Below are 21,202 nucleotides of genomic sequence, written 5' to 3' on the forward strand. Positions count from 1 at the left end.
AAAAATGTACTGCTGAGTGGTTACAGATTTCACCACTAACACTTCACTGGTATTTGACAGCTCCAATAAAATGGGTCTTAGGTTCTGCACAATTAAGCTTATAATGTGATAGATTACTTTTTGATTCCTACAATTATTTAGCTATTGAACTATAATTATAGCAGATATATCCTGTATGAATAGGGGGTAGATACTGTATATACAAGAATTTAATAAATATCTGTGTTCCTGTTTGAGTGTGTTATTATTGCACCTTTTAAAATCCTTTTTGCTTTCTGTATCAGTTATATCTTACATGTGTACCTAAAGCGTTGTGTGTTATCATTTGAACTTGCAACAAAGGAACTGTCAGTGAACTACACTGTACAGTGGAGTATCACAATTAGCTATTACAAGTATCGTTGTAGGTACCAAGAGTATAATTAATTGGCTCATCATACTGTATGTGAAAGGAATCATGTATAGCTACCGATTATGATGGCACAATGTTGCCACAAAAACATCAAATATATTGAAATTTCTCTGTGAAAGTGCTCTTCAGAAAAAATATATCAAATACTCTAATAGAATAGTCAATAACTCTGATAAGAGCTTGCCATAGCAGTTGTTGCGTGCCGAAGTACAGTGTATACTGTAGTAAACACAGAAAATTACTTGATTAGCTGCTATAATGTCTCTTGTTTTACTTTTTTAGATTATGGATCCATACAATGTACTTCATTGTGTAGGAATATTGTAATATGCATATTTGTTCTAGGTTGTCCAATGAATTCAGGCAAGAACGATGATGATGTGAAAGGAGAAAAAGAAGTTGAAACTCCATTAGCTACAGTTTTGCAGATGTCTCCTAGCAGAGAAAATTATGCACGGAGGACTGCTAGTTTAAATGCTGAGGCTGCTCTAAAGTGTCTTACTGAAGCATCACGAAAAATGCGTTCTTCTCCATCGTATGTAAGTAGGAAGAGAAATTCTCAAGCTGATAGTCCAAGTGCTAAAAGATCTAAGCCCGATGTAATCACTGCTATGCCATACTCTATGTCTTCGTTTGGTGAAAATTTACCTAATACTTCCATTAGTGATAGTGAACAGCAGTCTTTGAAGCCAATAGCTACACATAGTACAGGAGATGAAGAGATTGAAAACAAGTCAGTTGTTTCATTGCCCAGTTTATCACCAGATTTTTATGTAAGGCGAACTGCTAGCTTAAATGCTACAGCATGTATGTCTGCTTTACTGAGCCCAGCTAAGAAGCCAAAACTCAGGGGCGATAGTTCTAGTAATTCTGCAGCAGTCTCTGCTGTGGAAGATAATGTTAAAATTGAACCTGTCGCAGATGCAGTTACTAAGGTTATAGAAAATCAAGACAATGCAAGTGACTCAGATGTTTTGGAGATTGTTTCTGTTGGTGGAGTAGAAGATGAAGTGCAACCTACTTTGGTAGATCCTTTGCGAGAATGCTCCACTGAAGTGAAAAAATCTCTTGTTGTACCTGTTAGTGAAGAAGCTGTTAAGAGACTAGTAGAAGAGGGTGTAGAAGTGGTTGCCAAAACAGCTCAAAGAAAACCATCCAAATTTTCAAGAAGAGTAAGGACAAAATTTAGTGCAATGTATTTAGGTATATAGATGTATTTTATGGGTTGAAATCATGTTTAAAAGAAGGGTGTATCCATTCACTGGACTGGATTACTGGACTTAAGTTTTTATTTGTTTTCTCGCCATTTATAGCCAGACTTAACCACAAGAGGTGTTTTAGAAATTGACACTATTCACCATGAAACATAAAACATGTACATCGATGCACTAAGACCTTATACTGTAGTGCAGTTTGTTATCGAAAACAATTTGCCTACTACTAGCAATGATACAAGTACTGTGCCCTGTTAACACATCTGTCTGTCTTCCCTAGTAAATTAGTGCACAATATATTATATGTTTTACACCATACAATTACATAATGTAACATAGAAATTCTGTACATTCATTTTAGCTTTGCTGGCCTTTTGGTTTATGATGTTTGTAAATAGAAACGCGTGCACAGTGTTACATTTTAAAAAGAATTGCTTCCCAAATGTGCATACTTTTAAACAGAGAGGTAAGGTTACACAAAAATGCAGTAAGTGTAACAAGAGTTCAAACCAAAGTTATATACCATTAAATATATACCCTTTGTTCCATGTGTGGTATAGTACTCTATGTATGTAATCACGTGAAATTTTAGTGGCTGAATAAGGTGCTTGAGCAAATTTTATGCGAGTCCAGTAGTCCAATCCACTGAATGGATACACCCTAAAAAGAAGTACCGTATAGCCTAAATATTTTGAGGGGGGAAATTTTTGCTGATTTCGTGGTTTTGGGGTTTACCAATGAAAATTTTATCCTTGAAATATTTAGACCTCCATATAGTCTAATACATTTTGAGTGTTTGTAATCTGCAAAAAAAATTATTTTTAGCAACATTGCTCAACCTTGAAAAATTTGCCCCTCGAAATATTTAGGCTATGTGGTATGCAATGGTTAGATTTTTATGTGACGTTGAGAATCGTGTAATGGAAATTTATAGTCTGCAGTGGAGAATTGAATATAATGTGAGTAGAGAGAACGGTGTTCATATAGTTAATAAATTATGTAAAATCAAACACTTGCTGTGCAGACCAAATCAATTATGCAAGTGTTCTGGAAAGCAAAAAAAAACAACATCTAATTAATGTACATACAATTTACATACAGATCTCTGAATCTGTGCAATGGAACGAATGGCTCTATTAGAGCATACATTGTTTCTTATAGAGTGCAAAAACTATATCATTGTTGCATTAATATTTGGATAATTAAACCCTTCACTGTTTTATCTAGTGTTAGTAGCAAACTTACAAATAGTGGTTGTGGTACTGTACGTGTTTGACATGTATTTTTCTGAAGTTTTTCAGTTGCATATATATGTGTACAATATGTATCATATGGTACGGTAGTACTGATTGTAGTAAGTGGTATTCCTAAAAATGCTCCAATTGAAATTGTCATAGAAATATTTATATAACTAAAAATATGTATGGTACCAAATCTAGCATTTATTTACAAAAGGACCGATATTGATTTTTGTTGATGTGACAAGGCTAGAATGCATTAATTACATTACCACCCTTTTACACCATAGCAGCAAGCTCATGTGTGGCAAGTGTCTTCCCTCTCCACTTTGCCATTACCAATCTTGCCAGTTGTTATCTTCTTACAAGGAAACTAATATCAACACTTTACTTAGAAGCGCATATTTATTTGCCACATATTCTTTTGTCCTCTACTGTATATCCAATGAGAGGGAGTAAATAGCTGTACTGTTAACCTTTTAGGGACCAGTGTCATACATGTACGTCCAAATATGACCTTACGTGAAAGACCGTTATCGTACATGTATGCCCTGGTGTATACAAACTAAACAAAGGGCTGTAATTCTGTAGCGATTGAAGCTACAGGATTGGAACAAAGACCATTTTATTCGTCATTAGTAGGCGATTCTTTTGTTAATATATTTTGAAAAAATACGTTAGTGAAAAGTTGTAATCTATCTAAAATTATATTATGTTTACACAACAATAAAACTAACCTTGTAGAATTTGCTCCATAACTTCCACTCTGATTGTCTGATTTACTTAGAATAAAGCTTAGAGTGCTCTCTATTTAGAGAGGAATAAAATGATATAGAAAATCACGTGATGGCACACTTTAAATAGAACAAAAGACATTTAAAAGATTGTGTAACAAAAGATACATATTGTCAATGATGTTAAGAAGTGACATGTACATTGTTGCTTCAAAATGGTAAGTTGTACACACTTGTAAATTAGATAGTGCTGTTTGTTATTGATGGGCAGGTTTTCCCATATATAATGCATTAACCTTTACTACTTTTTGGAGTTCTGTTAGCGCTACAAACTTGCTAAGTAAAAGAATGCATAATTTCATAAAATTTATGGGCTTTCAGGATAGGAACTGCGTAAATTACTGTAGTCCTTAAGAGTTTGATTAGTTTACCCTAGACAATAGAGCATGGTAACTACAGTGTATACCTTCTTAATGGTCAAGCTGCACTTTATAACAGTTGGTTATAGTGCAGCGACTATGCCCCTGTATGACTTACTGCTCAAGTTTTACTGTGTAAAACTTGCTGTATAAAACTTGGCATGGTTACCACTCCCCTTGATATTTATGTAGATTGAGATACTCTAATTTAGCAGTCACCCTAATACAACAACCATGTACAACAGTCATATAGTATGGTAGTACTGTATAGTAGGGAACATGGAGGTTTGACTGTCTTACCTAAAAATTATCTCCGAACCCCAGCTTCAGTTTTCCTTCATAACAGCTTGGCAGTATTGGTTAGACATAATCAAACCTTAAAAGCGGCCCCAAATCCTTCTGACAAGTGTCTGTGGAACTTAAAAAATTTCCTCTTTAACTAAATATTCTGCTGTGACTACATGTAACTAACTATCCTTCCAACAAGTTTCTATTGACAGTTTTCTAGTAATTGACATAATTAACTGACTGATGCCTTTCAGCTAAGCATAACTTGACCATGGTAAAGGCCACAGTTTTGTATTGTTCAACATCACCTTCGGCCCAAAATGTGTCTTTTTGTCAAAAGAGTGCAGCCCTCCAAAAGGCTATGGTGAAAAAAGATGTTAAATCCAAGGTGGGGCCAAGAAATAGCTGTGATGGTAGGTTAATGGTAAAAATTTTAATAACGACAATTCATGTGCCGCTTGCACACACTTTTTACAGCTTGGCTATTTTGTATTAGATATCAATTCTTTTTGTATTTGTATTCCCCAAAGTCGGTTATATTCCCCCCCAAAGCCGGCCTATGGCTGACTTTGGGGCCTTTTAACCTATCTTTTTTTCTTTACCACAGGGAGAAAAAAAAAGATAAAAGCAGATTTTAATACTTTAACTATTTCTGATTTCATCAGTAAATTTACATATAATACATACATTAATTGCACGCCAATTATTCCCTACAGGATAACTTGTTTGCAGCTGATCTCTCTACTGGGTGACTTAAAATGTAGCTGAACTTTCTACAGAGTGATTTGCTTGTAGCTGAACTCTCCACAGGATTCTCTTTACAGGGTGACTTGTTTCTAGCTGAGCTCTCTACAGGGCTATCTGTTTGTAGTTGAGCTCTCTACAGGGTGATTTGTTTGTAGCCGAACTCTCTACAAGGTGATTTGTTTCTAGCCGATCTCTCTACAGGATGACTTGTTTCTAGCTGATCTCTCTACAGGGTGACTTGTTTCTAGCTGATCTCTCTATAGGGTGATTTGCTTGTAACTGCACTCTCTACATTGTGTCTAGTTTCTACTGTAGCTGATCTTTTTATAAGGTGACTTGTTTCTAGCTGATCTCTCTACAGGGTTACTGTAGTTTGTCTGGTTGATCTCTTTAAAGATTGATTTGTTTTTGTAGCTGAACTCTCTACAGGTCACTGGTTTCTAGCTGATCTCTCTACAGGGTGACCTGTTTTTACTGTAGCTGAAATATCTACAGGGTGATTTGTTTGTAGCTGAATTCTCTACAGGGTGACTTGTTTCTAACTGATCTGTACATAGGGTAACTTGTTTCTAGCTGAGCTTTCTACAGGGTGGGTTCTTTGTAGCTGAACTCTCTACAAGGTGACCCCATAGAGGGGTCACCTGATCTCTCTACAGGGTGACTTGTTTCTAGCTGATCTCTCTATAGGGTGATTAGCTTGTAGCTGCACTCTCTACATTGTGTCTAGTTTCTACTGTAGCTGATCTTTTTATAAGGTGACTTGTTTCTAGCTGATCTCTCTACAGGGTTACTGTAGTTTGTCTGGTTGATCTCTTTAAAGATTGATTTGTTTTTGTAGCTGAACTCTCTACAGGTCACTGGTTTCTAGCTGATCTCTCTACAGGGTGACCTGTTTGTACTGTAGCTGAAATATCTACAGGGTGATTTGTTTGCAGCTGAATTCTCTACAGGGTGACTTGTTTCTAACTAATCTGTACATAGGGTAACTTGTTTCTAGCTGAGCTTTCTACAGGGTGGGTTCTTTGTAGCTGAACTCTCTACAAGGTGACCCCATAGAGGGGTCACCTGATCTCTCTACAGGGTGACTTGTATCTAACTGAATTCTCTATAGGGTGATCTGTTTGTAGCTGAAATTTCTTTTGTTTGCAGCTGAATTCTCTACAAGGCGACTTGTCTCTCTATAGGGTAACTTGTTTGTGGCTAAACTCTCTACAGGGTGGATTCTTTGTAGCTGAACTCTCTACAAAGTAACTTAGCTGAACTCTCTATAAAGTAACTTCTTCTAGCTGATCTCTCTACAGGGTGACTTGTTTCTCTGTGATATCTCTACAGTGTGACTTGTTTCTAGCTGAACTCACTACAGAGTGATCTGTTCGTAGCTGAAATGTCTACAGGGTGATTTGTTTGTAGTTGAACTCTACAGGGTGATTTGTTTGTTGCTGACCTTTATGCAGGGTGAGTTGTTTCTATCTGATATCACTAGGGTGATTTGTTTGTAGCTGAACTCTTTGCAGGGTGACTTGTTTGTAGCTGATCTCTCTACAGGGTGAGTTTTTTTTTTGTTGAACTCTCTACTGGGTGATTTGCTTTTAGCTGATCTCTGTACAAGATGACTTGTTTCTAGCTGAGCTCTCTACAGGGTGACTTAATTGCTTGTAGCTGAACTCTGTACAAGGTGATTTGTTTGTGGCTGAACTCTCTACAGGGTGAATTGGTTCAAACTGATCTCCCTACAGGGTGACTTGTAATGGTCTGAATCGCTAGAATGATTTATTTGTAGCTGCATGGTGACTGTTCTATTAGCCAACTGAATGCACTATTAGGGTGACTGTTCTATTAGAGTATCTGGATCTATCTTTCACTACACGTAGTTTGCTTTCAAATCATAACTGAGTGGTTTGTAATCCAATTCTTCTGTACTACTGCAAGGACCTTCTATGATGATTATTCCCACATAGCCTATAATCCTTGCTATAGTCAAGAAGACAAGGCAGCTTAGTTTCTGACGATTTTAATTTGACATCATAAAAAGGTAGCATCTGCTATTTACATCCCAGTGAAGCCATACTTCAAAGAATTTAAAGCATCGTCAATAGATGACATATAAAAGCATACTGTATGTCACAGGAAAAGGTGGTACTTAGAAGAAAAAGTAAGCAATGGGAGGAATTGAACCCTGGATCTTTGGGTTGCGTGCTAACGCTATGGCTGTTTGTTCATGGCTTTGACAGGAATGTAGCACAAGTTTTCCTCTACACCAACATTTTCAATGCCCTGTAGAGAATGAACAAAAGCACATAGCAATTTGTAACAATAACAACAAAAAATACCGAGTCTAAAAACCATCATAGAATATCATACATGACAAAAGTCACCTTTTCGGAACAGCCTTAACATCAAATACAGCATTAAAAAAACAAGAAAAACGCTTACAGGTAACCGGATATAGAATTTTGAAGAAACATCAAAACCTGTATTTTGGTCTGCCCTACCTCACTGCTTTACTGACTGCCTGTCTGACTACAGTCGCAAGGCTAGAGGCCAAATAAAGCAGCACATGGCCACCATTTAACGCTACAACAATAAACTCATGCTAGTATGTGCCTTTTGTGATTTTGACAATTGTCTGCCTTCTGCGCTTTCACCATTCCTTTTATCTTCAATTTAATAGTCATCTTCATGCCAAGAACATCATGCTAAGAAACCATACCAAGGTGTTACTGTACATGTATTTTGCAGTCGAAACGCAACCGTAATAAATTACGTTTTAAAATGCCATTTTAGTTGCAAGCGCTTCAAGATGCAGCATGATAATTATTTCTGTGCTAGTATTTACCCCTTGTTTGCACCGCCATAGTTAATACACCATGCATTATATGGCTTTGCCATTTGTTAAGTACTTAGCCCCAACAAATAGCTATCTCACAATCCCTAACAGCTGCGTGCACAAAAGAGCAAGAAGGCGTCGAAGTAGCGTGAATGAACTTGGTGAGTCGTGGATAGGTTAACTTTACTTGCAGTACAATTTTGTTTGGGCCTAGGCTTGGCTAAATAAATAGCATGAAATAGTTGAGTAAGAGTAGAACTAAATAATGATGTAGCAAAATTTTTGTTCCAACGCATGCAAATTGCTGTGGTTTAGCTACAAACGCATCTAGTAAAAAAAAACTGAATATTACACACCAACAATATAATTATTTTGCATACAAGTCTTGTAACAAATATTTATATATACTATACAGCAAGATGATGATCATCTTCACTTGTCTGGTGACTCAAACCAGGACTGTGCCCTGTGTGGAGACAATGGAAGACAAAAAGTTAAAGTATGCCACTTGGGGAGAAATGGAGCGTACTTACTTAGAAAAACACTTGGGAGCGTCCCTTGATAACAGTGCACTTGTATGCATGAAGCACTTCCTTGAGGCCAAGAGACACTGCCAAAACAGTGAACACATTCCTTCTTGGAAGAGTAAAGCCAAGTTCGCTGATCTGAGTGGTCTCCCCCTTACTGAGCGATGTAGTAATCCTAAGTGTGAGAACACTTCACCTCAAAGATTAATCTGTTTACAACAAATGACAAACTGGCTGAAATATTCCAAACTGAACATACAGAGGAACCATTTGTCCTCTGTAGATAATGTTATAACAAGGCACATGCCACAATTTGTCCCCTTTCATGCAGCTCTTGTGGAGCTTATCCAAAAACTGGTGCCACTTTTAGTCGACACAGCCCAGATGCTGTCAAGATTTCACAGCACTTGTCAAACACTTCTGGTGAAACTGTTGCTATTACCCCTAAGTGACAACATATGCTTCGATTGCTACAAAACTCATTGCTCTATCATTGAGTCTTTCAAGTCCCAACATGGCAGTGACACAATGCTACAACACTCTATTCATGAATGGGTTAGCAAGAAAACTGATAACAGTACAAACAGGCTAACTAAAGCCATCCTCGACACTGTCATATATGTTGCCAACAATTTGCTTTTGGGGAAGCTGTATTGTTACCATGGGCTAGCAAAGCATTTCTGCATGCATATGATGCTGAATATACCAGTTGTATAACATCAACACCAAGGGTTTCCATGTATCAGGGGAAAGCTGCTTATCGTTTTCTGGAAAATGGCTATTACATCAATTGATACTGTATCTTAATTTCTATATGCTGTACAAATGCATGCATATGAAATTTGGTACTATCCTTTACTGTAGGGGTATTGATATTTTAGTAAGACTTTCATGGGCCTTGTCTGCCCAAAGTACTCTGGAAGAAACTGTGGTCCTTGCACACATTACACCTACCAAACAACAATCAGATAAAGTGACAGTATTGCATGATGCTGCTTACTTGGTGAACGATTTAATCCACGAAGAGATTGACAGACAATCTACTGTTAAAAGCAGTCCTATCTCATTTGACATTGACAGTGAGTTCATACAAATAAATCCTTTATTGCTAAAATTTATCAATTCAATAACAGCAACCGTCCGTGAGCGAAAGCCTCCTGTACTGGGAAAACCAATTGATTCCAATAAACACCTGAAGAAAGAACGAATATACAACATTTTGGGCCTTTTACAGTTCTGCACAAATCCCTACCGACCGCTACCAATTCATGATCTTATAGCAGATGTGGTCGAGATTTGTGGTGGGCCAAGACAACTGTTAAGAATATTTAACAGACTGGGGTGTACTAGTTCACCCGATACTCACGATCGGTTTATCACTCAGCATGCTAGTGACCAAAGAACCAAAGGTCTTTGGAATGAATTCCCAGTGGTATTCACAGATGCTTCCATAGACAACTTTGACATGCTGCTGCTGTCTATTGTGGCAATCAGCATCGGAGTTATCACGGCACAGGTCATCCAACCTAATCCTGAACTTGAAGTACGTTGTGATAATGAAATGTGTGTGTCCACCACTGTTCTTCCATTTATGTGTAGTGAACAGCAGGAAGTACCTAATCAACCACAGTCCTCTAATCCATCAGACAATTTTGCTGCTTTATCTAAATGTACACTTCAACAGATGCCAGGCAGTTCACCACACAAGGTTGCAAAGAGACTACGGACTATCCAAGTAAAAAACTTGTCTTGTTCACTTTCCAAGGACACTACCACCTACACCACACAGCTATACACACCCATCCACTAACCATGGAAAACTCTGAGGAGAGTATAGAAGAAGAAAGTGAAAACTTGTCAATTAACTTTAAACTTTTTTCCTACATTGTGTTAAAGTATGTGGCTCACCACTGTCAGGATTTTTGCTGTACTATTAGTGACTTGAGAAGCTTTATACATGGTGATGGAAACATGATAACACCACCATCACAGGTATATTACATGGAACTGATTAATGAGAATCCTGACAGTGATGAGACCATGTGCTTAGTGGCTGAAGATCTACTGCAGAAGTTTGACATCACAGAACAGGATGGATGGGTTGTGCTAATTGGGGATGGGAAAACTTACCAGCACTTAATGAATATCATGCAGTGGCTTTACAGAAATTGATTATTAAACCAGGCGCGCGCCCACGTTTACTGAAATTGTTTTCGTAAAAGTGTGTGTGTGTGTGTACCTATCTACATATCTACCTATCTACCTATTAGGGCTGGGGGATAGTATGTGCATATCGGAATATCGGGATAGTATCACTATCGGTATCGCCTATATCGCTTGAAAATTTACTATCGGACAGTAATTAACAAGTAAAATATGGAGAAATATCTGCAAAATACTTTAAAATAATAACTTTTTGGAACAAGAATCAGCCTAAAAGGCTGTTTAATATCTTATGCAAAATACATGCATGGGTCTATCGTGAACAGTCGTGAACAGTGTCTTGATATCGTTCGGACAGTGAAAAATTCACTATCGCTCAGCCCTACTACCTATGTTTGTCCGTACGCACCCACGTGAGCAAAATTGTTTAATAATGGTAAAAGCAGCTTTTACATTAGAAGTGAAATGAAGTCTGTATTAAACTTCTGCACAGGTGAACTTTGCTCTGAGGTGGTTTCTTTTTGGCGGACTGAAATACGGGTGTGGCGACTTTCCTCAGACTACCTTCCCCTTGAGGTTTTCAGGTGTTTAGCAACTGAAAAACAACGGTGCAGGCCTCGTACACTAGGAATAGCCTATCGCTTCGAGTTGAAAGGGGGCGTATCCCTTACGTATGCAAACAAAAATGAAGAGCAGCTTTGAGGCTTTGTTGAGAGAATTTGTGGGAAAAAACACGTTAGTCACACTATAAAACAGTTTAGAAGATACTTCTGTGCGTAATATGTTGGTAAAAGCGGTTTGTTTAACAAACACTTCCTTAGCAGTGCATAGCAACATAATTGAACGAATTACGAATATTTCATGAATTACGAAATGCGAGAATTAGCTAATAATGTTATTGCACAACCCAAAACTACCCTATTGTAAAGTAGTAATACATAGTTGGTTAATTCATAGTAGCATATACTACTGTCCTACCCTATTGTAAAGTAGTAATACATAGTTGGTTAATTCATAGTAGCATATACTACTGTCTATAGATGAGTTAGCTAGCTGCATGGCACCTGGTTTTTAGAAGTAGCACAACATTAACTTGTTTTTCTGGGAGATAGGCATACGCTAAAGAATTACCAGCCAGTCTTAACGAAGGTATATTACCATGCTGGCTTAAAGGGACTAGCTAAAAGCTGTGGATTTTGAAGCACAACCTTGAAATCCCTGGAGACTTACAGTAATTTTAAAAGAACACATTGCTTTCTTTTGCAGGTATGGAAAGCTATATACCGAGGAATGTTCCACACATATACAACAAACACCAACCCATCTTACCTTGTTGAGAATATGAAATGTATTTTAACAGCAGCGATTAATAACTGTAGGTCACCACACCAGTTGATGGTACGTATTGAAGCTCTTTTACAGGATAGTGCTTCCCTTACTGATTTTAAGGAATTTGTTAATCGAATTGCACAAAGAGATGCTATCTGGCGTCTCTGGGTAAATTTTGTGCTTACCAACTGTTATTGCTACATAACATTGTATTTAGCGATATGAAGTAGCAACTGGAACTTACGGGTGTCTAGTCTTAAGGTTACGTTATAGTCACGGGCAATCATTCAAATTTTTGAATGCCTATCGATTCTTTTTGAGAAGCCCATAAAACCAGTCTAGCTGCATGAGAAGTTTTAAATGAAAGTGAAGCCCTTCATATTTAATGTTTTTATGTAGCTACAGTGTAGTTTGAGGCAGGTGGAACACTACTCTGAATTTGTTGTAGTAACACAGGTAAGCCAGCCCTACATCGCTCGGCTCCAGCTGTCACTACTATGTTTTTCCGCTGCCAAATACAGCAAAAGCTGTAGGCTCTAGTGGCATTTCTGGGGCATAGTGATACCATATATTAAATTTATTAGGTTCTGTGGAAGTGTTTTTGACGTATTTCTTCCCAGTGACTCAGATACAAGCCTTCAAAGAGCTTATTTCACTCGAAAAAAACTACTAAAAGTTCAATAAAATGTCTATACAACCAGTAACTTAAAAATCGCTTCCACAGGACCTAGATATTTTAGTTGTTTAGTCACTTGTGTTGAAATTATAAGGATTCAGTAATCTGTTAGTCTGGTTTTTGGTGGCACATTTTTATAAAACATTGCTCTATTGTGGACCACACACCCAAGAACAGTCGTTGTTCTGTAGTAAAAACAAACAAGCACAATTAGTTGTATTGCTAACACAACACAGTTGTTGAAATTATTTATCCCTGCTTGGTTTAAAGCAGGTTTTGTAATTTGTTCCGCCCACGTATTTTAAACTATTCCGTAACCTTAAGCGAATGGCTCCTCTCTTCGCTGCATTTGACTGCGATACATATGAACAGATCATCCCCACAGACCTGGCAGATCTCAAGCAATACCCAGTGAATGTACTACAATGTCTAGAAGCAGGAGGGTTTACTGTGAGCATAACAGGAAGAAAGTTCCACTCTGTTGCCTTAGATGAAGCACACGAGATGTGTATTAATAAAGATATGAAATCTGCTGTAACCCACCCTTCTGATGAATATTTGCAAAAGATATCACTGTTCTTCAACTGCCGGATCAAAGCTTTTTTCTAGAAAGGTTCAAAGAGTCTACGAATCCAAACACCATTATTGATGATAAACCTTGGGCTAAACACTGTGAAGAGAACATTCAGAAAATGTATTGTCTAATTGAAAGTAGCAAGATGGTAAGCATGCACCAGGATAGCAGAGAACTTACTAATGTGTTCAACGGACAAGTAGCTACCCCAGAGCAAGCAGCTGATATGATGAGTTTTCGAGACATTGGATTGGAAGCCTACAAACATTACATCAACACTAGACTAATACAGAGTAACATGATGAATGCACCACTTCAGCTGCTAACTATGTCCTCCATGAAAACCAGAAAGAAGAGAATGACACCCAAAGAGTTAGAAGCTAAGCAGGTAATTAAATGTTTGAGACGTCGTCTACAGTGGTGTAATGATAACCAGATGTCGTTTGATTCTGGAGAGGAACAGTACTCCGTACTACCTCGAGCTTTAACAGATGAAGATGGCTGTCCACATAAATCGAATAAAAGTCATTGGACAGACAAATTACAGCAACGTTACCAGTCAGTAGAGCAAAGCATAATAGTAAGTTTGCTACCATGGGTGCCCCAAGTTGCAATCGTCGATGTTATGTTCATTATCAACACAAGGCCACTGAGAAGAACGACAACAATCTCTGAGTACAGTAAGCTACTGTTCAATCAATATATATTGGAACACTTTAAAAACATTTAATCCTAAGATATTTGAGCAAGCCAGGTGCTACAACCATAAACAAACATCAAAATTAACATAACCTCTTTTAGATTAACTCACCAATACCCTCTGGATGGCAGGATTTTTGGAATGCCCAATCTGTAAAAGGAAAATAGTTGAAGCAATTGGCCTATACTTTTTACAGAATGGTCATGTGCTACTACAAGGCCAACAACATTTAGTATTAGCTGGATATTTTACTACTGAATATACAGCCCCCCCTGTACATGGCCATTACGTGCAGGAGCTTTGCCAGAAATAGCTTGTCTGTACACATATAATGCTCATGAGGCAGACAACAGGATATGGCGGCATGCTATTCAGACTACTGCCAATAAGATACTTGTGTGTTCTCCAGACACTGATGTGTATAACATAGGTTTAAGTATGCCCAATAACAAGGACTACATTGTACAGCTAAATGTACATCATTCCGCAGATAAGAAATACCTTATACTAAAACATTTGATATTGGCATTTCAAGGAGACCCAGACCTACAGGTATACACACTCTATCATGGGACCACCTAAGGTCAATTGTGCAATCACTGTACATCAGTACAGGATGCGATTATATTTCTTATTTTAAAGCATTTGGCAAAGCTAAAATAATAAATATTTTCACTCAGTATGCTAGTTTTATTTCTGGAACAGATGCTGGAAGCTTGCACCAAACTGATTTTATCAATCAAGACAGTATCATTTGTGCACTTGATAGGCACATGCTATTTTGAAAAGCATATTGCAGCATTTATTGCAAACTGGTTATTCTATACCTCTCCATCTGTATAGCTCTATTGACAACAGTCTACCTGCACTAGAAAGGCACAAAGTTTGGCTGCAAAGAATTCGGCAAGCTGTTTGTAACAGAATATTAAGTGAAGAGGGGAGGGTTCCAACTAGTGTTGCACCGATATGCATTTTTTTACATTTGCCGATACCGATTATTTGCCTATTCCTGTAACCGATATGCTGATATTTACCGATATTCTTCAATTCTTCAGAACAGAGGTGGAGGAGCGGAAAATCACCTAAAGTTTATGTGTATAAACTGCATTTGTAATGATAATGTAATCAATGTAATTAATTGCGTGGGAGGCCGACTTTTACAATGTTTTATACAGTTTCGCTACTATCTCCTTTCATGGAAAAAGAAGCCAAGTAATTATAAAACAGCTAAGCCAGCTTATCAAACTGTTTTTAGTGGGACTACAGAACTTTGTAAAGAGTGATCAACTAATTGCGTGGGCGGCCGATAAATATACACAGCCTATTATAGCCTTGCAACCATACTTGTGCAAACAGACAAGCCAAAACAGTTACAGCAAACCACTTACTGCTACATTCACCACCTTCTTTACTTTCACCTGTTCATTGCTGTTGATTTAACAATTGATTGTGGGTTTCGGTTAATCGGCAAATTATTTCTGCTTCGTAGCCGATACCGATACTTGTAAAATTAGCTAATATCGGTTGTTACCGATAATTCAACCGATTATTGGTGCAACACTAGTTCCAACCTATACTTCCCTATGGCGACACTGCTGCGGTCATGTTGGATCCACCAGATGTGGCAAAGATCAACATACCCTGACATGTATTCTTCTTTACCAGCCCCTGAGCAAAGTGGGTGGATCAAAGATGCAGTATTGATTGGGAAGCTGCTGATGTGATCGAAAAAATTAAAGGAACTATCAAATTCTTGACAAAAGGCTGCAGCTGTAAGAAGGAGTGTGCTACCAACAATTGTGGCTGTAGAAAAAGATCCAACTGTTGTGGACCAGGTTGTGAATGCCAGGCATGTACTAACTTACCTGTCCAGCAACCACAGGAGCTAATAGCTCCCAGAGATTACATCAGCAGTAGTAGTAGTAGTGAAGATGACGATGCTGTGACAGAGAATGATCACAACTCTGATGAGGAAATAGAAACGGAAATAGTAACAGACGAGTTTTTATATGATACTCCAATCTAGTTTTGTTTTATATTACATAATATCTCATTTAGTGCTACTTTTTAATCACTTGTAACTACTTTATGTATGTTAAATGTAATATTAATACTGTCCTGAAATAAGGAAATAATATTATACAGTAGCAGCAATAATAAACTCTTCATAATACCTTAGGACAACACAAAATGATATTACTGCATGTCACGTTCTCAAAACCACTAGAGACAGTGAAAGACAGTATCTGGAATGTCACATTGCTAAGTGCTGCTTGCCTCAAAACTAACCAAAATCTTTTTACAATGCATGAAAAAGATTACTAGGTAAGGAAATTTAACACAGGATTTGCCTCGTATCAAGGAATCCAATAAACTTGACAGTGATTTTCATATGAGTCACACATCAGCACAACATGATGGCGTGATGGACAGAGATTGAAGTGATACACTGGTGAACAACCTGAGCAGTAGTAGCAGGTGTAAATAATTCATTTAAAATAATAGAGGAATGCACATATTCATGCAATATCTGTGTGCAGGGCCGTAAGGTATGGGCGGAAATACAGCTTTCAGTGAAGTACAAAATTATTTGAGACAAGCTGTAACTTTCACATTCACATTATAGATAGTTTACACAACAGAGAAACAATAGATACAATTAAACAGTTGTTCCAGATACCTCTGGTCTAAGATGAGACAATATTCCAAGACGATGCGTTTCTTTAATATGGGGAAGTGCTTCACCGGATGAAAGTGATGTTAACAATTAGGAGGAAAAGACACAGTAACGGTTGAATACACTTTAAGGTACGCTACGGTCAACTTTCTAACTGGCAGAGCACAATACACAACCAGTACTCTAATCTTAAATCCAGGTCGATAAATGCCATTTTCGTATGTACGCGTGCCGCAACCAAGAAACTAAATTGTTGCGGTTGCATTTTGACTGTTTGCATCAACACATTCTTTGAAGGAACGTTTTCTGAAGCCATGAAACTATTTGAGGTGCTTCACGGACTGTAGCATCCTTGGTAGTATCGGGTAGCAGCTAAACTGGTCTTATAATGGGCCACATCATGATTGTGTAGAAAATCTTCAATATTAAATTACCATGTTTAATTTTTGCCATACCCTAGCTGTTTGTACCTAATTAATTTTTAAAGTTTCTACAAGATTGTATTACACAGTACATGAATAGGATAAATACACTGTAATGCTGTATAGGCTTTGTTTTCATAACCATGTCAACTAAAAGTGTGGAGCAGACTTGGATGAAACATGATCATGAATTTCTACCCTTTCCTTGCACACAACAGTTTACTTATTTAATAAGGAGAGTCATTAGAATATTATTAACTTTATTTTCATGTACTATAAATTTTTGTGTTGAAGTATCAAGACACACGATAGTGTGTCGTGCGGCCCAAGAAGCCGGTGCGCCACACCATTGTTATATTAAGAGGAAGAAAATAAACGTCATTTTCGCACCTTTGTACCTTGGTGATCCCTTATCCTATTGGATCCAAATTTGCTAGAGTTACCCACCAGCAAGGGGAGTCTACATTCCAAATTTGAAGGAAATCGTTCCAGCTATTTCCGAGATACAAGCTGCCAAAGTTTTGATTTTTTTCTTCATTTTTTAAAATTTCTTTTTCGTGTTTTTGCACACTTGCAAAATTGCTATAAAATGCAAACACATACTCCGATCGCCTTGAAATTTGGCACACAGAAAGGGAATCCAAAGGCGAATCCTAGCATCAAATTTGGTGCAAATCCAATAAATGGTTCAGGATTTATGACCCATTATTTGCGTAAAACAAGATCGATATGTTGTCACGCCTACAGGGTAAACCGCTTCATGGAATGAGTTGAAAATTGCTATGTAGATGAAGTAGCCATCGTAGGAGTGTCTTTTGGTGGTTTTGAAAAGAATCGAGATAAAGACCATGGAGATATGACACAAAACCCAACCTATGTCACAATTACGCGATCGATTTTTATGAATAAAAAGTATTATTTTTTACGCATACTACGCAAACCGCTTAGAGCAATGAGCTGAAAAACGGTGTATAGCTGGAATAATCTTCATAGAAAATCCTTGCAGTAGTACAGAAGAATCGGATTACAAACCACTTGAGTTATGATTCGAAAGCCAACTCGGTGTAGCAAATGCGAGATCGAGATACTCTAATAGAACAGTCACCCTAATAGAACATTCAGCTAGTTTATTTACTCCATTATAGAATTCTTTTACATTGCAAGTTATTCTGTATGGAGTTCAGCTGCAAACAGTTAATCTTATAGACAGTTCAGCAAGAAGACCAAGTCACCTTATAGAGAGTTCAACTACAAATATGTCGCTGCATTGATTCAGAACATTACAAGTCACACTGAAGAGAGTTCAGCTACAAATATGTCGCTGCATTGATTCAGAACATTACAAGTCACACTGAAGAGAGTTCAGCTATAAACAAGTCATGCACCCTGTAGAGAGTTCGGCTACACTCTCTAGAGAATTGCTACAAACAAGTCACTGTGGAGAGAGTTCAGCTACAACGAAACTACCCTGTAGAGAGTTCATCTATACAAACAAGTTACCCTATAGAGATCAGCTGCAAACAAGTAACCCTGTAGAGAGTTCAGCTACAGACAAGTCACTTTATAGTTTATACAATGTTCAGCTACAAGTTAGTCACTCTGAAGAAAATTCAGCTACAAACAAGTCACTCTGTAGAGAAGTTTGCTACAAATAAGTCACCATGTAGAGTGTTCAGCAACCAAAAAACCACCCTGTAAAGAGTTCAGCTATACAAACAAGTTACTCTGTAGAGAGATCAGCTAGAAACAAGAGAGAGCTCAGCTAGAAGAAGTCACCCTGTAGAGATCTCAGCTGCAAAAAAAACCCTGTAGAGAGATCAACTACAAACAAATCACCCTGCAGAGTGTTCAGCTATAAACAAATCACCCTGTAGAAAGTTCAGGTACAAACAAATCACTCTATATAGAGTTCAGCTACAAAAAAAAATCACTCTGTAGAGAGTTCAGCTACAAAGAAACTATCCTGTAGAGAGTTCAGCTACAAACAATTACCCTACAGTGAGATCAGTTTGAAACAAGAGATTTCAGCTAGAAACAAATCACCCTGTAGAGAGTTCAGCTATGAACAGATCACCCTGTAGAGAGATCAGCTATACAAGTCACCCTGTAGAGAGATCAGCTAGAATAAGTCACTGTCTAGAGAGTTCAGCTAGAAGCAAGTCACCTTGTAAAGAGTTCAGCTACAAAGAAACCATCCTGTAGAGGGTTCAGCTACAAACAAATCACCGTGCATAGAGTTCAGCTGCAAATAAATTATCCTGTAGAGAGCTCACCTACAAACAAATCACCCTGTAGAGAGTTCAGCTAGATAAAAGTCACCCTACAGAGAGATCAGGTCACCCTATAGAGAGACCAGCTAGAAAAAGTCATGCACCTTGTAGAGAGTTCAGCTACAAAGAACCCACTCTGTAGAGAGTTCAGCTAGAAACAGGTCACCTTGTAGAGAGTTCAGTGACAAAGAAACCATCCTGTAGAGAGTTCAGCTACAAACAAATCACCCTGTAGAGAGTTCAGCTGCAAGCAAATCACCCTGTAGAGAGTTCAGCTACAAACAAATCAACCATCAGCTAGAGGAAGTCACCTTGTAGAGAGATCAGCTAGGATCAAGTCACCTTGTAGAGAATTCAGTGACAAAGAAACCATCCTGTAGAGAGATCAGCTAGAAACAAATCACCGTTTAGAGAGTTCAGCTACAAACAAATCACCTTGTAGTGAGTTCAGTTACAAACAAATCACCCTGTAGAGAGATCAGCTAGAAATTAGACACAATATAGGGAATTCAGTTACAAGCAAATCACCCTTTAGAAAGTTCAGCTACTAACAAATCACCCTGTAGAGGGATCAGCTACAAACAAATCACCTTGTAGTGAGTTAAGCTACAAATAAATTACCCTGTAGAGAGATCAGCTACAAACAAAACACCTTGTAGAGACTTCAGCTCCTGTAGAGGTTTCAGTTACAAACAAATCACCCACTGTAGAGAGATCAGCTACAACCAAATCACCCTGTAGAGGGATCAGCTACAAACAAATCACCCTGTAGAGACTTCAGCTACAAAAAAAATCACCTGTAGAGAGATCAGCTAGAAGCACATTACCCTGTAGAGAAATTAGCTACAAACAAATCACCTTGTAGAGAGTTCACTTACAAACAAATCTACCTGTAGAGATATCAGTTACAAACAAATCACTCCCTGTAGAGAGATCTGATCACCATGTAGAGAGTTCCGCTAAAACAAATCACCCTGTAGAAAGTTCAGGTATAAAAAAAATCATCCTGTAGATAGTTTTGATACAAATAAATCACCCTGTAGAAAATTCAGCAAGATAAAGTCACCCTGCAGAGAGATCAGGTCACCCTATAGAGAGATCAGCTGAAGAAGTCATGCACCTTGTACAGAGTTCAGCTACAAAGAACCCACTCTGTAGAGAGTTCAGCTAGAAACAAGTTAGTAACCGTATAGAGAGATCAGCTAGAAACCAGTCATCCTGTAGAGAATTCAGCTACAAACAAATCACCCTGTAGAGATTTCAGCTACAAACAGATCATCCTGTAAATAGTTCACCCATAGATACAAGTCACCCTGTAGTAGGAGAAGTCACCTTGTAGAGAGATCAGCTAGAAACAAGTCACCTTGTAGAGACCAGCTACGTACAAAGAAACCATCCTGTAGAGAGTTCAGCTACAAACATATCACTATGTAGAGAGTTCAACTACAAACTAATCACACTGTTAGAGAGATCAGCAGAAACAAATTGCCTTGTAAAGAGATCAGCTAGAAACAATTCACCCTCTAGAGAGAATCCTGTGTAGAGTTCAACTACAAGCAAATCACCCTGTAGAGAGTTCAGCTACATTTCAAGTCCCTTAGTAGAGAGATCAGCTTCGAAAAAGTAATCCAGTTGGGAATAATAGACATGCAATAAATATATGTATATAATTTGTAAAATTACTGATAAAATCAAAAGCAGTTGAAGTATTAAAAATCTACTTTGTCTTTTAATTCTTCCTGTGGTAAAGAAAAAGAATAAGTTAAAAAAGCCGGCCATAGGTATACAAATACAAAAAGAAGTGATATCTAATCAAAAACAGCCAAGCTGTAAAAAAAGGTCTGGCCCCTAAAAGGCCATGGTGAAAAAAGATGTGAAATCCAAGGTGGCGGCCAAGAAATGGCTGTGATGGTAAGTTATGGTAAAAAATTTTAATAACAACAATTCAGGTGAATTTGGTGCCGAAACACAAATTCACATGAATT

The 21,202-nt window shown here is 37.8% G+C and overlaps 1 protein-coding gene across 2 annotated transcripts in view; it reads left to right on the top strand.

Annotated features, from left to right (window-relative positions):
- Nucleotides 1–21,202, top strand: part of LOC136250678 (trinucleotide repeat-containing gene 18 protein-like) — a 60,889-nt gene that overhangs the window by 561 nt on the left and 39,126 nt on the right. For both annotated transcript variants that reach the window (XM_066042905.1, XM_066042906.1), the window contains exon 2: nucleotides 758–1,584. In XM_066042905.1, the coding sequence (XP_065898977.1) occupies nucleotides 766–1,584 (819 nt within the window). In that variant the 5' untranslated portion in view covers nucleotides 758–765. The remainder of the gene's footprint in view (nucleotides 1–757; nucleotides 1,585–21,202) is intronic.

The sequence above is a fragment of the Dysidea avara genome, chromosome 3 (assembly GCF_963678975.1).
Source record: "Dysidea avara chromosome 3, odDysAvar1.4, whole genome shotgun sequence".
NCBI classification, from domain to species: domain Eukaryota; kingdom Metazoa; phylum Porifera; class Demospongiae; order Dictyoceratida; family Dysideidae; genus Dysidea; species Dysidea avara.